This window comes from Abramis brama (assembly GCF_963993115.1).
Source record: "Abramis brama genome assembly, chromosome: 6".
NCBI lineage: Eukaryota > Metazoa > Chordata > Actinopteri > Cypriniformes > Leuciscidae > Abramis > Abramis brama.
Genome location: NC_139968.1, coordinates 46,163,778 through 46,176,874, shown reverse-complemented (window position 1 = coordinate 46,176,874; position 13,097 = coordinate 46,163,778). Strand labels below are relative to the sequence as shown.

The following is a 13,097-nucleotide window of genomic DNA, read 5'->3' as shown; positions in this document are numbered from 1 at the left end:
GAAGATGACTTCACTTGACTATAGATAGGACATATATATATATATATATATATATATATATATATATGGTATAGATAGAACGGATGGATAAATGGATAGACAAACGGTTGGACGGATGGATATACATATAAATATATATAGGATAGATAGATAGGCTATAGATAGATGGATAGATAGATTCAGCTGTGTGCAGTTGACCGTTAATTCGCGCTAATTCTCTGAAAACAACAGCCAGGAGAGTGACGTCAGCGGGGATCATCGCGCGGGGATTGGTCGAGACTCACTAACCCTGTCCCGTGCGCTGAGCTCGTCTCTCAGTCAGTGTGTCAGTGTGTGTGTGTGTGTGTGTGTGTATGTGAGGGGAACCCAGGACCGAACGCGCGATCTCTCCCGGTCCTCCTCCGGTACAGCCGCAGCGGCATCATGGGGAACGCGCCCGGTTCGTCTCTGGAGGATCTGAACGCGTGCGAGTCGCACCAGTGGTACCGGAAGTTCATGACCGAGTGTCCGTCCGGTCAGCTCACGTTCTACGAGTTCAAGAAGTTCTTCGGGCTGAAGAATCTGTCAGAGTCCTCAAACGAGTACGTCACGACCATGTTCAAGACCTTCGACATGAACGATGTAAGAAACGCATTTATTATTTAGGTTTTTTTTTTTTTTTTTTTTTTTTTTTTTTTACATTGTTGGATATATTCTTATATTCTTGGATATATTCTATATTAGAAAAGATTCTTTCTAATATATTCAGTTATTACTTTTTTTTTGTTTTGTTTTTTTTGTAATTATAATCAAGGTTTTTGCTCAGAAGCGGTGCAGTGGCTGATTTTAGCTCAGAATATCCACCCTGTTATATCTGACTGTGAAAGTAATTCATGTTTGTATTAAAAGTTCTTTTGCAATGTTTTACATTATTGTTTCCCATCTAAATCCAGTTCAAACTAAAGTAATGCTGTAACTGGTTATGTGAGCGATATAGGATGTTATTATTTTGTCCACTCTGTTATCACTTTTTCCATCCTGTTAAGCAATTGTTTTTATTTTTTTTACAATAATTTCATAAAATCAGCAGAATACATAAAAATAATTAAGTGAAAATTAAAATTTACTGGAGTATTGACATCGCAGTACTTTAAAAAGTAAACAAAAACACCTTTTAGTCATTTGTATCTGAAAACGAAAAAAGTAAAATTATGCGTTTGTGAGAAAGTAGGTTGAATTCTTGCACAATATTAATATTTTCTGATATTTTATTAACTGATATGCTTTTAAAGGTACTCAGAGCCAATAAACTACAACCATAAGTATTTGAAACGGTTGTTCATTTGTCTCTATAACGGTGGACATTTGTGATCCTCCATTTCACTTATTTTGCTTAATAAATGGTGAAATTTATTTACCTGAGCTTGACCAAACAAAATTGATTTTCTACATGATTTTATGATGGCAAAAAGACACCGAATACCAGGAACGACCCAATTATTATTAATGACAATAACAATAATAATATTTGGTTATTCAGATATTTAAAATGTTATTGATGTTTCATTGTAAGTTACGCAGTTTTGTTTTCAGGAAAGTAATGAATTATTTAATATTTATAGCAGGAGTTTCAGGTAATTGTAAGTGTAAAGTCAGCATAAGTGCTGATATAACGAGGGTTGAATGAGGTGCGTTTCCTCACGTCCCTTCAGCTGAGGATTGTGGGTAATGAGATATATACGTTAATACAGTAAAGTCAGATAACAGCAGCACTGCACAGGTCAGAGATCCTCACTGAATCCCATCAGAGCCGCTAATCTGGTTAACTGAGGGGTTCGTGTCCTCAGAACCAGGCTTTATTTCTGAACACGGCTTTCATTTGTCACCAGAAAAAAATATTTGATATTCAATCTATCTATAAATTACAGAAACGTCTGCCTGTCTGTCTGTCTGTGTGTGTGTCTGTGTGTGTGTGTGTGTATCTGTTATTCGCATATCTCTCGAACCGTTAGTCCGATGGAACTTGACAGGTGTCTCGCTAGGGGCACGAGTAAGTGCAGTGCCAAGTTTGACATTGTTTGGATTAGAAATGCAAAAGATATCGTTAAATATATATCGGTAAAAGAAGCACACACTGGCTTTTGCCGCTCTAGCCGCTGGCCCCTCCCCCTCTCACACACACACTGAGTGAGCACAGCTGGCCCCTCCCCCTCTCACACACACACTCTCACTCACACTGAGTGAGCACAGCCCAGGACCAGAGACAGAGAGGGTTTAAGAAAGCAGCGGAGCTTAAGTAGCGTTTTCTCAGAGTTCCCTGTGTAGCCTGCTCCCTCAATCGTGTAGTTAAATTTTCCACATTTATTGTATGTCATTATGGCAGTATCAGTATTTGCTTTCTACCATGCACAAATAAAAATGTCACTGAACTTTTGCTGTGTAATTGTAACAATGAGCACTCAAATACACCAAACCAACAATTACTAAAAACACACACAAAAACTGATTTTGCACGGGCACTTTGCACTGCTCCCTGAATCGACGCGCTTATTCATTTGTGGATGTTAACTGAATCTGTAAGTCAGCTATGCTGTTTACTTCTGAATATTATATTTCATTCTGGTGCGCTTAACGTTATCGCTACTGTGCAGAGATGGGGGACTCGAGTCACATGACTTGACTCGAGTCAGACTCGAGTCGCAAATTTAAGGACTTGAGACTTGCTTGACTAAATTAAGAAAATGACTCGACTTGACTTTGACTTGAGATCCAATGACTCGAGACTTGACTTGACTTGAACTGTATGACTCGAGAATGACTTGATATACATTTTTATATAAATCATCGCAACATCAATTGATGAACAAAATGAAAGATTGCGTGACGCTGCACAAGCCCAGAAAAAAACATACATCGCGGTGAGCGCGGCAGCGCGCTAAATACAAAAACATCTCCCAGCATCGTTTCTTTTTAGATATAAACACTAGAAATAGACCATATTTATACAAGAAGATATGCTGTACGCATAATAACAGGCAAGGGATATCTGACGACCATCACAACCTCGAACCAGTCGAACTTCATTCACCACGTCTAAAAGTAAGCTATGGCTTGTTTAACCTGTTTGTTATAGGCCTAGTTAATTTGACTATCTTTAAATCTAGAGAGAATATTGGTCAAAACAGCATGCCTCTTTATACACAATTATGTTTTCAAATGTAGCGTAATGTTGTCAATATTCAAATGATAATCAATGATGGCATACGTTTTGTATAACATTTGCCACATTTCTTTCAAATCATGCTTTAAAGCCAAATATGTCGTTCTTTCCCATGACAAACAACAACATAGAAAACTGTTAATGTTTTGTCGTGTTTTATGTTTCTCTTAAAGCAGGGTTAGATGTTATCAGGGGGTTGGGGGCAAAATGCCAGCAGAATTAATATGCACCCAACATTCAAAATGTGGTGGAAAAATTGGTGGAAAAGTTATTTTTATAATTAGCCTATAACATATGATATTAAAAAATCTTTTCAGAATATTGGCGCGATTGCAAATGTGATAATGATTTTTATAAAACAGTTCAGTAAACAAAGAGTGAATATTGTGATGTGACATTTTAGACATAACATTCCAAATATTCTCTGTTTTTGCTCTTTCTCCAATGACAATAGTTCCAAACAAGCCACAGAAAGAGTTATGCATGCATATTTGTGATTCAGTGACCTAGTTGCTTAGTTCCAGAATGAATCTGCCGTTTTGAACAAATCAGTTGAATGAATGCTTAATGACTAAAGGGGACGCCAGTTTGAAGAATGCCATTTGGTGGCATAGGAACCATTATATTTGAATTGTGAATTGTTTAATACCTTTTAATGGTCTTCTGAAATGTTTGAGGCATAATTATTTTTTCATGCTTTAATGTTGGCCTAATTTCAGTTACATTTACATTTTAGGCTATGTAGTTTGAAATTTTATTTATTTTAGATTTTTATTGTAGTAACCACTCAGCTGTATGTGGAAATGCATATTTAAAAAAAAATGTTGCAAATAAAACCATAGTCCACAACTTGTGTAGTTTTAACATATTTTAATATATAAATTCAATGAAATCATCAAACGTTTGTATGACTTGCCAGTGACTTGTGACCCAAGCTACGACTTGACTTGACTTGCTTGACATAAAGCAGTGACTTGACTTGACTTGCTTTTCACAAAATTGACTTGGACTTGCTTGAGACTTGAAGGTTAAGACTTGAGACTTGCTTGTGACTTGCACATGTGTGACTTACTCCCACCTCTGCTACTGTGTAATAGTTGCCTATGCTATTCACCAACTAAACATATCCTATTCAATGCGTTCACAGTCTCTTTCACGGCCATCATTTGTAGTAGCCTATTCACAAACTGTTTCCTCAAGCATAGCGTTTTCTCGGAGTTCAGTGTGTGCTTTCTACCATGCACAAATAAAAATGTCACTGAACTTTTGCTGTGTAATTGTAACAATGAGCACTCAAACACACCAAACCAACAATTACTAAAAGCACACTCAAAAACTGATATTGCATGGGCATTTTGCACTAGTATATTTAATTCTATCAAATTTTAAATGCACTGTATGAACATTAATAAAAATGATAGAATTATAATTTATAAATTAATTTAAATATAAAAATCATACATTGGTAAACATTACTAGCAAGTCAGAATAATTGCACAAGGGGGCAGGGTTTAGTTCGAGAAGGGGCGGGGTTTAGGTCGAGAAGGGGCGGGACATCAACAGATTCTATGTTTTAATAATCGTTCTATTTCCATGAGAAAAGGAAAGTCCACACTATGGATATAACGACGACGACACTGATGAACGATAACATCGAATGAGAACGAAACATTGACAGCCAATCAGAATCCATCCTGCTTTAAAGTGACAGACGGCAAAACTGTTGTGTGTTTATAATAGAACGCTTGTGTGGAGGTAAATATAGTTATCGTTCTAGTTGGTGTAAACGAGCCGTAATCATGTTTAACAACATTGAACTCAAAGCTTTCTAATCTCTGCTGCTCTATTTCTGTGAGCTGGATCTGTGTGGATCAGCTTCATGGAGACTAAAATAAACAAACTAAAATAAACTAATAATATAATGCAATATCAGGTGAGTACATGCCACTATATTGCCAAAAGTATTGGGTCACCCAGTCACCCCTCCAAATCATTGAATTCAGGTGTTCCAGTCACTTCCATGGCCACAGTTGCATGAAATCAAGCACATAGGCATGCAGACTGCAGTGGCGTAGAACGGATGGATGGATGGATGGATGGATGGATGGATTGATTGATAGAAAGATGGATAGATAGATAGATGGATGGGTTGATGGATAGATGTATGGATGGAGAACGGTTGCCAGGAGAACGGTACTTTGTCTGACTGCATTGTGCCAAGTCTAAAGTTTGGTGGAGGGGGGGGATTATGGTGTGGGGTTGTTTGGTGAAGGGGGGATTATGGTGTGGGGTTGTTTGGTGCAGTAGCAGTAAATGAAGAGATGTCTCACCGATCACAAGTTCAGTATGGTGTACCACAAGGCTCAGTACTAGGACCGCTGCTGTTCACTCTGTACATGCTACCATTAGGAGATATCATTAGGAAGCATGGAATTAGTTTTCACTGTTATGCTGATGATACTCAGCTCTATATTTCTTCACGCCCTGACGAAACTATAGCCTGGAAATCCAGACCTAAATCTAAAAGATTAATGGTCTGGTGTCGACTAATGAAAATCGCCCAGCTCAAGGGGCTTCACCAGGCATGCATTTGAAAATCTCACTGCATTGGTCTCACTGTATGACCAATCACAACAATAAACCCCATACGCTTGGCTACCAGTGTAGCTAACTGGTAGATTAGACTCTTACCGTATCCAGTTGGCAAAACAGCAAAAACGTCCTTCTTGCAAAGGAACGATTCGAGCGCCGTCTTCTGTTCCTGTTTTAGATAAAAAGCCAAGTCTAACTCGCTCATTGTAGCGGCCAAAGCCGTTTCAAACAACTGGTATTCATTCATAGCCATCTTGCAATGTTTACTAATGACTTCGACGTCACAGCTCTGTCATCATCTGTTTAGCTCGCCTCTGGCCCGCCTATATCAGATAACCCGATGTGATTGGTGCAGCTCAGATCGAGGGGCATATTTAATGAGCATCATTACTGGACACCAGAGTAACTCGCTGAGCAAATTCAACTTGTGCTCTCGCGAGAACTCTGGATTACCACAGTAACGAAACTTACCAATTCACAAAATTAACGGAATGCATAGCTGATATAAAAAACTGGATGACTAGTAATTTCCTACTTCTAAATTCTGAAAAAACAGAGATTCAAAATAGGAATGACACATGCATCGGTGTACAAAGTCAATTGCGCTGGGTGCAAGATAGGGCCCATAGTCACTAACGTAATTCTGTGTTACAACATCAGTGCTGCTCGTCCAACATCAGTGCCTGACCTCACTAATGAGCTTCTAGAAGAATGGTCAAAAATTCCCACAAACACACTCCCTAACCTTGTGGAAAGCCTTCCCAGAAGAGTTGAAGCTGTTATACCTGTCAACTCTATATCAAACCCTATGGATTAAGAATGGGATGTCATTAAAGTTCATGTGATGTAAAGGCAGACGTCCCAAAACTTTTGGCAATATAGTGTATAAACAGATGCATATGTGGTCCAGTATAATAGTTTGATGTGTGTGTGTGTGTGTGTGGTCAGGACGGCTGTATAGACTTCATGGAGTACGTGGCTGCTCTGAGTCTGGTCCTGAAGGGAGGCGTTCAGCAGAAGTTACGCTGGTACTTCAAACTCTACGACGTGGACGGCAGCGGATGCATCGAGCGCGACGAGCTACTGCTGATCTTCAAGGTTTGAGGACGTGATTCTCTTCAGCGCCTCCTGCTGGAGGAACCAGATTAAACCAGTAACACCCTCCATCTGTGCTGAACATCATCTTTAATGACTCTGAGTCTGTGTAAGAGGATCCACAGGACTCACTGAACTCACTTTCATCTGCTGTTGTTTTTCCTCTTCAGGCCATTCGAGCCATTAGTGGAATAGAGCAGGAGGTTTCAGCAGAAGAGTTCACTGACATGGTGTTCGACAAGATTGATCTGAATGGAGATGGTAATCTATCTATCTATCTATCTATCTATCTATCTTATGCTATAGAGTCACAGTGCTGCTGTAATCAATAGGGTAACCCTAACTCAGAGATTAGGCTCTTAATGAGTTCAGTGATTCAGATCAAATGATTATTATGTGAAAGCATAACCAACACCGCCTTATCATCTTTTCTCTTCGTTCATTTTGCTATTACAACTCAGTTCCAGCAGCCAAACAAAATGTAATGTTAACAATTTAAGGGTAAAGAGCCCAACTAAAGCAAACACTGATCATCATAATGGCGACTTTACCATTGTGATTTTTCTCCTTTGGTGATTCAGCTTGTTAACATCAGGTGTCTTCAATAACGCTCAATCATCACTCAATTAATCACTTAATTATCTCATTAACTTTAACACTGCTTCAGTGTTTCATTAACACTCTTATTTGAAACACTTTTAACACTCTTGAGTGTGGTCTCAGATAAACTCCCAGAAGAGTTCATTTATCACTGGAGTTTTGCAATGCGTCTGTCTTTCTGAATTAATATGCTAATTAATATGCTAATGCTACAGTTTAAATCTGTAACTGTGTGTTTAGGTGTTCTGTCTCTGGAGGAGTTCATGGAGGGAATCCAGGCGGACGAGGAGCTCTTGAAGATGTTGACCCAGTCTTTAGATCTGTCTCATATCGTCAATAAGATCTACAGCGAGATCAACTCTGAGCAGAAGGTCACCTGACCCAGACCAGCCCGAGATCATGATGAAGATGATGATGATGAAGATGATGACGGTAGCGCTGGCTCTGGTTCTGTGAGCGGCGTCTGGACTCCACTGTTGAGTGAAGAGGTTTAAACCCTCGACACATCAGATATTAACAGGATTAACTGTGTCGGACTGAACTTTAAGAGCCAACAGCCGATTATTCTCCTGTAATCTCACAGAATTACGTTAGTGACTATGGGCCCTATCTTGCACCCAGCGCAATTGACTTTGTACACCGATGCATGTGTCATTCCTATTTTGCACCCACGCACAGCGGACTTTTCCCTCCACAGACGCACGTCGGTAAATTAGGAAATGAACTTGCGCTCCTGGGGGTGGATCAGCGAAAAGAGGAGGCGTGTTCCGGCGCAAACGTTCCCTGGTGCTATTTTGCAGTTTCAGAAAACAATTCTGGCACAGACCAGGAGAAACCTAGTCTAAAGCCAGTGGCGCGTTGCGCATGTTATTTAGATGCTATTTTAAGGGCGCATGCTTGGCCATAATGTAGCCTGTGCACAACGCACATACACTTTGCTTCTCTCATCTACACAGACGCAGCAGTTCTCATTTTTAGAAAACCATACATTATTACAAGGAAAAATATTAACACACAAGGGAAATCACTGTGGTGTCCATGAAGATGTGAAAAATAGGCATAAATCTAGCTTAGCTAGACAGGGAGTGAGGTGCGAAAGAGAGAGGCTGGATGGGATCGGGAAAGGTCCACGGGCCGCGACTTGAACTCGGGACGCCTGAAGCACAGCGTCGCTACATGTCGGTGCACTTGCCCATGAGGCTATCGGTGCCGAAGAATAACATTTATTTTTATGTGAAAAAAAACTTGCAGTATTATATTTTGTAGGACACATTTATAATGTTATTACACTTGGATTCCCTTTTCAAAATAAAAGCCTGAAACGTGTTCATTGTATGCAGAATAATAACTATAAACAGCCTAAAAATATGTGGCATGATATATCGTATTGACCAGGGGCGGGTCTAAGGTCATTTAGCCCAAACTAAAATTGGGTATTTTTATTTAAAGGAATTAATTAATTATAAAAGCTTTGTAAGGGAACAAAGAAAAAGAAAGGCTTATTGTATTAGTGAAATAATTTAAAGTATTTGCAAATAATATTTTATTTTTAAGTATGCATACGTTCTCTCTACATGAAATGATAGCATATTTTCAAAATTTAAATGTTTAAATTTTAAAAAAAAAAAGTTGAGTAATTTGCGTCACCGGATAATGTCGGGAGTTGAACATTTCTATTGTAAAACAGTCAAATATTAAATGTGTATAAATGTGTTTACTTACATTTTACCAGGCATTCGTTCACTGTTAACACCCTTCAGTGAACGGTCAGCCCCGCCTTCTTTAATCACTCTGACATTGATGAGCGAGACCGCTGAACTTTTAGTCGTCCTAACAACAAACCGACATAATGTCTTCAGCACAGCGACTCATTTAAACGCCTCTGATTGGCCGATGCGTTCAACAGACATGTCTGTGAAAAATATAAATAAAACTGTAATAGGCTATGCACTTTTCATGATTAGGTAATCGCGGCTGCTGTAATCTTATTCACATTTGTTTTCTCGGATTAATCGTTTTGCTCTATGAGAAAGACAAGGTAACAAAATATTCGTGGCTTTACTAAAAACATAGTAAAGCCCTTAGCCTAGCCCTAGCGCCGCCCCTGGTATTGACAATCAATGCAATTTTGTATTTATGTCCGAAATATTTGTAATAAAATCTTCATATAAAATGCACGTAAAATAGCGCTAATAATCAGCGTTATTTTAAAATTATTTATATACTATTAAAGTATTTATTATTATTGTGAATAATTATTGTGAAGCTTTTTTTAAAATATATTTTCATGTTCAGTAATTTTATGTTTTTGTCATAATACTAATTCTTAATATTTATATATACCATACTTTTCCATTTTTTTAACATTTTATTTCAGCTTTATTTAAATGGCAAAAAACGAGTTAGCTTTAGTTAAAGCTGCAGTCCGGAGCTTTTTTGGGTTAAAAATGATCCAAAATAAATGTTTGAGCAAGTACATCACCAGCCAGTGTTCAGAACTCTCTGCTTGCCGTAGCTCGACTCACAACGGCTTGTAATAATGCGTTTAACTCCAGTGGTACTGGTGGATTTCAGATGGAAATTCGAGCGTCATTCCGTCACATCTGTCCACATGGAGAAGAGTCTCGGCTAGTCGGCTATGAGTGTGAGGATGCTGGAGGTTTATAGCCTTTTCTCACAGCACTTGATATGATTAAACTTATCATATGGAGATTCACTCCCTGTAAAATGCAAAAGACTTCGAACTTAGGGGAAAAAAAAGAGACTGTAACCGGCCCATGCGGAAAACAAGGATAATATCGGAAGGGCATTACATGACGTCACGCAATGCTGATGTTGTTAACATTAACAATTTGAGAACAAAGTATAATTTGCACGGTTTGACGTGATATGATGAGCGATCGTTAGATTTAATCAGCGTGATTTACTGCAATGCTTTTTTTCCCTTAGTTGCTCAGAACAAAAGTGGATGTTACTTGTTCAGACGACATTTTCCGGTGAATATTCTTATGTTGGTCACACTTCCCAAAAGTAGAATCTGTGATTGCGAATGCGTATCCACACCGGCGGCGACTGACAGCCGCACATTCTCCTCAAAACATTGGATTCATCCGCACTGTGCCGCGCCGAGGCACAACGCACGTAAAGCTGATAATCCGCGAATAAATGCAATTCCAGATTTCGAACAGAGATGGCGACAGAGAGGAGAAACTACGGACTGCAGCTTTAACTAGACTGCCAATATTACACGTAGTGTCAGCACTTTCTTACAGTGAATATAATAAACTTTATTTTATATTGCTCTTACACAGAAAAAGTAAACCAACACGATAACAGCAAATAAAAGCTATATTAAAGTTGTTGTGTGAAATATTATTTCAGTGTAAATCTGCTGTTCTCTATGTGAATATACTGTAAAGTGTAATTTATTCCTGTGATCAAAGCTGAATTTCCAGCATCATTACTCCAGTCTTCAGTGTCACATGATCCTTCAGAAATCATTCTGATATGATGATTTGATGATGGACAGCCAGGAATGATGAAGATGATGAAGATGATGAGCTTGACTGAGGAGGTTTAACCCTCGGCACATCAGATATTAACAGCATTTACCGTGTTTTACTGTGGTGATCTCAGCTGGACTGGATTATTTATTCTCATGAACTCATAGATTAGAGTTAGTGAGGATACTGTAATCAAAACTGATCACTTATACATGCATTAAACATTAAATCACTGTTAAACAACTTGTAAAATGCATTATAGCAAGAGGTCATTTAAAGTGACAAACCAAGTATATATATATATAAATATAAATCCTTTATTAAGAGTTTTATATCTTATTTTGCACCCTGATTAAAGAAAGTGTCATATGTACGTTAGACACACTAACAATCTTCACAATTTGTATAGCGCTTTTCACTGTAATATCGTTTCAAATGCATGCTTTCTACATTACAATCAAGAGTAGATAACATTACCAGTAATCTGTATAATTTATTTACGCAGATAATACAAATCATGCAGTAAGTATTTTTTATTTATTTATAAAGCACATTTAAATTCAATAAAATGGTTTGCTTACAAGGGAAGGTGTGATTAGAAAGGGAGGAATGTGCATTAATGATATATTTAGGTATTCTATGACAGAGATCGCATCAGTCACGGAGAATTTATTTTATATTCATGTTAAAATGGTTGTTTTTTAGGCTAATTAGATTATGCATGTGCAGTTTTCTATGTCAGAACTTCTCCAGCACGTGGCAGTATTTGACTAAAACATGAAGGAAATTCTGGTTTTCAAATTGATTTATGGTTCTGATTTCTTGATAGTTTGACGTTTAAACATTAAACATCTTTAATTCTTGTGAATATGCTTTAGACATCTGCTCGTGTTTAAGAAACACTTTTGTGACATAATACATAGACGATGCATTGCCAGTTTTATTCTTTCTTCACTCTAATAGCCTATAAAATGCCTCAGTTTTCCCGCCTTCTGTGTGACGCAGCTCAGCTCTCTTTGATTTGAGGTTTTGCTGTTAAAATGGCGTCGAGTTTCGGGTGAGAATCCTCAATGTATTCACGACTTCTGAAATATTAGCGGTTTACTCCGTTAAATTCATTAAATTATATTTCATCGAGCTTTTACATTAATGTTTAAAAGTGGCAGTGAATACCAGGAAGTCTGTATATCTGTTTACGAATATAATAAGGTTATATAGCCTACTTGTTTACTTATTTAAATAGTAATTTCCGCGGCATAGCGATGACGATTCTAGAATGTCTCTGAGGTTGTGACGTCATAAGGACTGACGCTGTGACGATGACGTCATAGTAACTGACCCTGGACTGCAGAAACGCACTCGCTCAGACTCACTCACACACACTGAAGACATTGAAGCGAAGGTCATGGACACACTCACGGGCAAACGACAAAAAGACACTCAGGTAACAGGCGGCGCACACACACACACACACACACCAGTCACTCTGATATTACTGTGCGTTTATAACCAGGTTTTGAAATGAACTGTGGTGGGAAACACTGTCAAATCACGAGCCACTGGCGCATTAGTTATTATGTTTACTCACTTTACTGGGGAAGTTCGTGTAAGACAAATCTGTGCAGATTTAGCACAAATATTCGTATATCAATCATGATATATTAAATACAGCGTATTGCTCATAATCTGCTCATATCTGCTCACTTGAACACACACATCACTACACAACTAATAACAGCGCTTGTTCATTTGCACTGAAGCAACAGCGAAGATTAAAACACTTTTGGTGAACAGAAACAACATCATATTTCTGATGTTCTCTGTCCTGTATTAATCTGTCCACCTAAAACACATTTATGAGGATGAAAGAGGAACGAGGAGACGTGGATTGTGTTTGAATAAAAAATGAATGTATGAAATCCAAATGTTATGTGTATACATTGTGTATAATGTTGCTAAAATTACCTATTAATTGTCATTTAAGTGAAATTACTGAACTTAAATATACAAGCTTGATAAAAATGACCATTCTAGAACAAAATTTCAGATGGCACTTAGAGGCTTTTGCATCTGAACTCTTCATATATATATATAAACTATATATAGCT

General features: G+C 38.1%; 2 protein-coding genes across 2 annotated transcripts in view; both read left to right on the top strand.

Annotated features, from left to right (window-relative positions):
* Positions 1-311: 311 nt before the first annotated feature.
* LOC311084724 (guanylyl cyclase-activating protein 1-like) lies at positions 312-8,812 on the top strand. Its single transcript, XM_084116950.1, has 4 exons — positions 312-621; positions 6,740-6,889; positions 7,057-7,147; positions 7,727-8,812. The coding sequence occupies exons 1-4, from the start codon at positions 424-426 to the stop codon at positions 7,864-7,866; spliced, it is 579 nt and encodes a 192-aa protein (XP_083973076.1). The 5' UTR covers positions 312-423; the 3' UTR covers positions 7,867-8,812.
* A 3,249-nt stretch (positions 8,813-12,061) lies between these two features.
* Positions 12,062-13,097, top strand: part of LOC311085327 (guanylyl cyclase-activating protein 1-like) — an 84,490-nt gene continuing 83,454 nt past the window's right edge. The window contains exon 1 of the transcript XR_014606791.1: positions 12,062-12,433. The gene's annotated coding sequence lies outside the window, so the exon portion shown is untranslated. The remainder of the gene's footprint in view (positions 12,434-13,097) is intronic.

What these genes read in the sequence shown, in the direction of transcription:
- LOC311084724 (XM_084116950.1), top strand. Translation starts at nt 424, where the DNA reads ATGGGGAACGCGCCCGGTTCGTCTCTGGAGGATCTGAACGCGTGCGAG. An exon ending in AGACCTTCGACATGAACGAT is followed by an intron (nt 622 to 6,739) that starts GTAAGAAACGCA and finishes GTGTGTGGTCAG; the next exon opens with GACGGCTGTATAGACTTCAT. An exon ending in GATTGATCTGAATGGAGATG is followed by an intron (nt 7,148 to 7,726) that starts GTAATCTATCTA and finishes CTGTGTGTTTAG; the next exon opens with GTGTTCTGTCTCTGGAGGAG.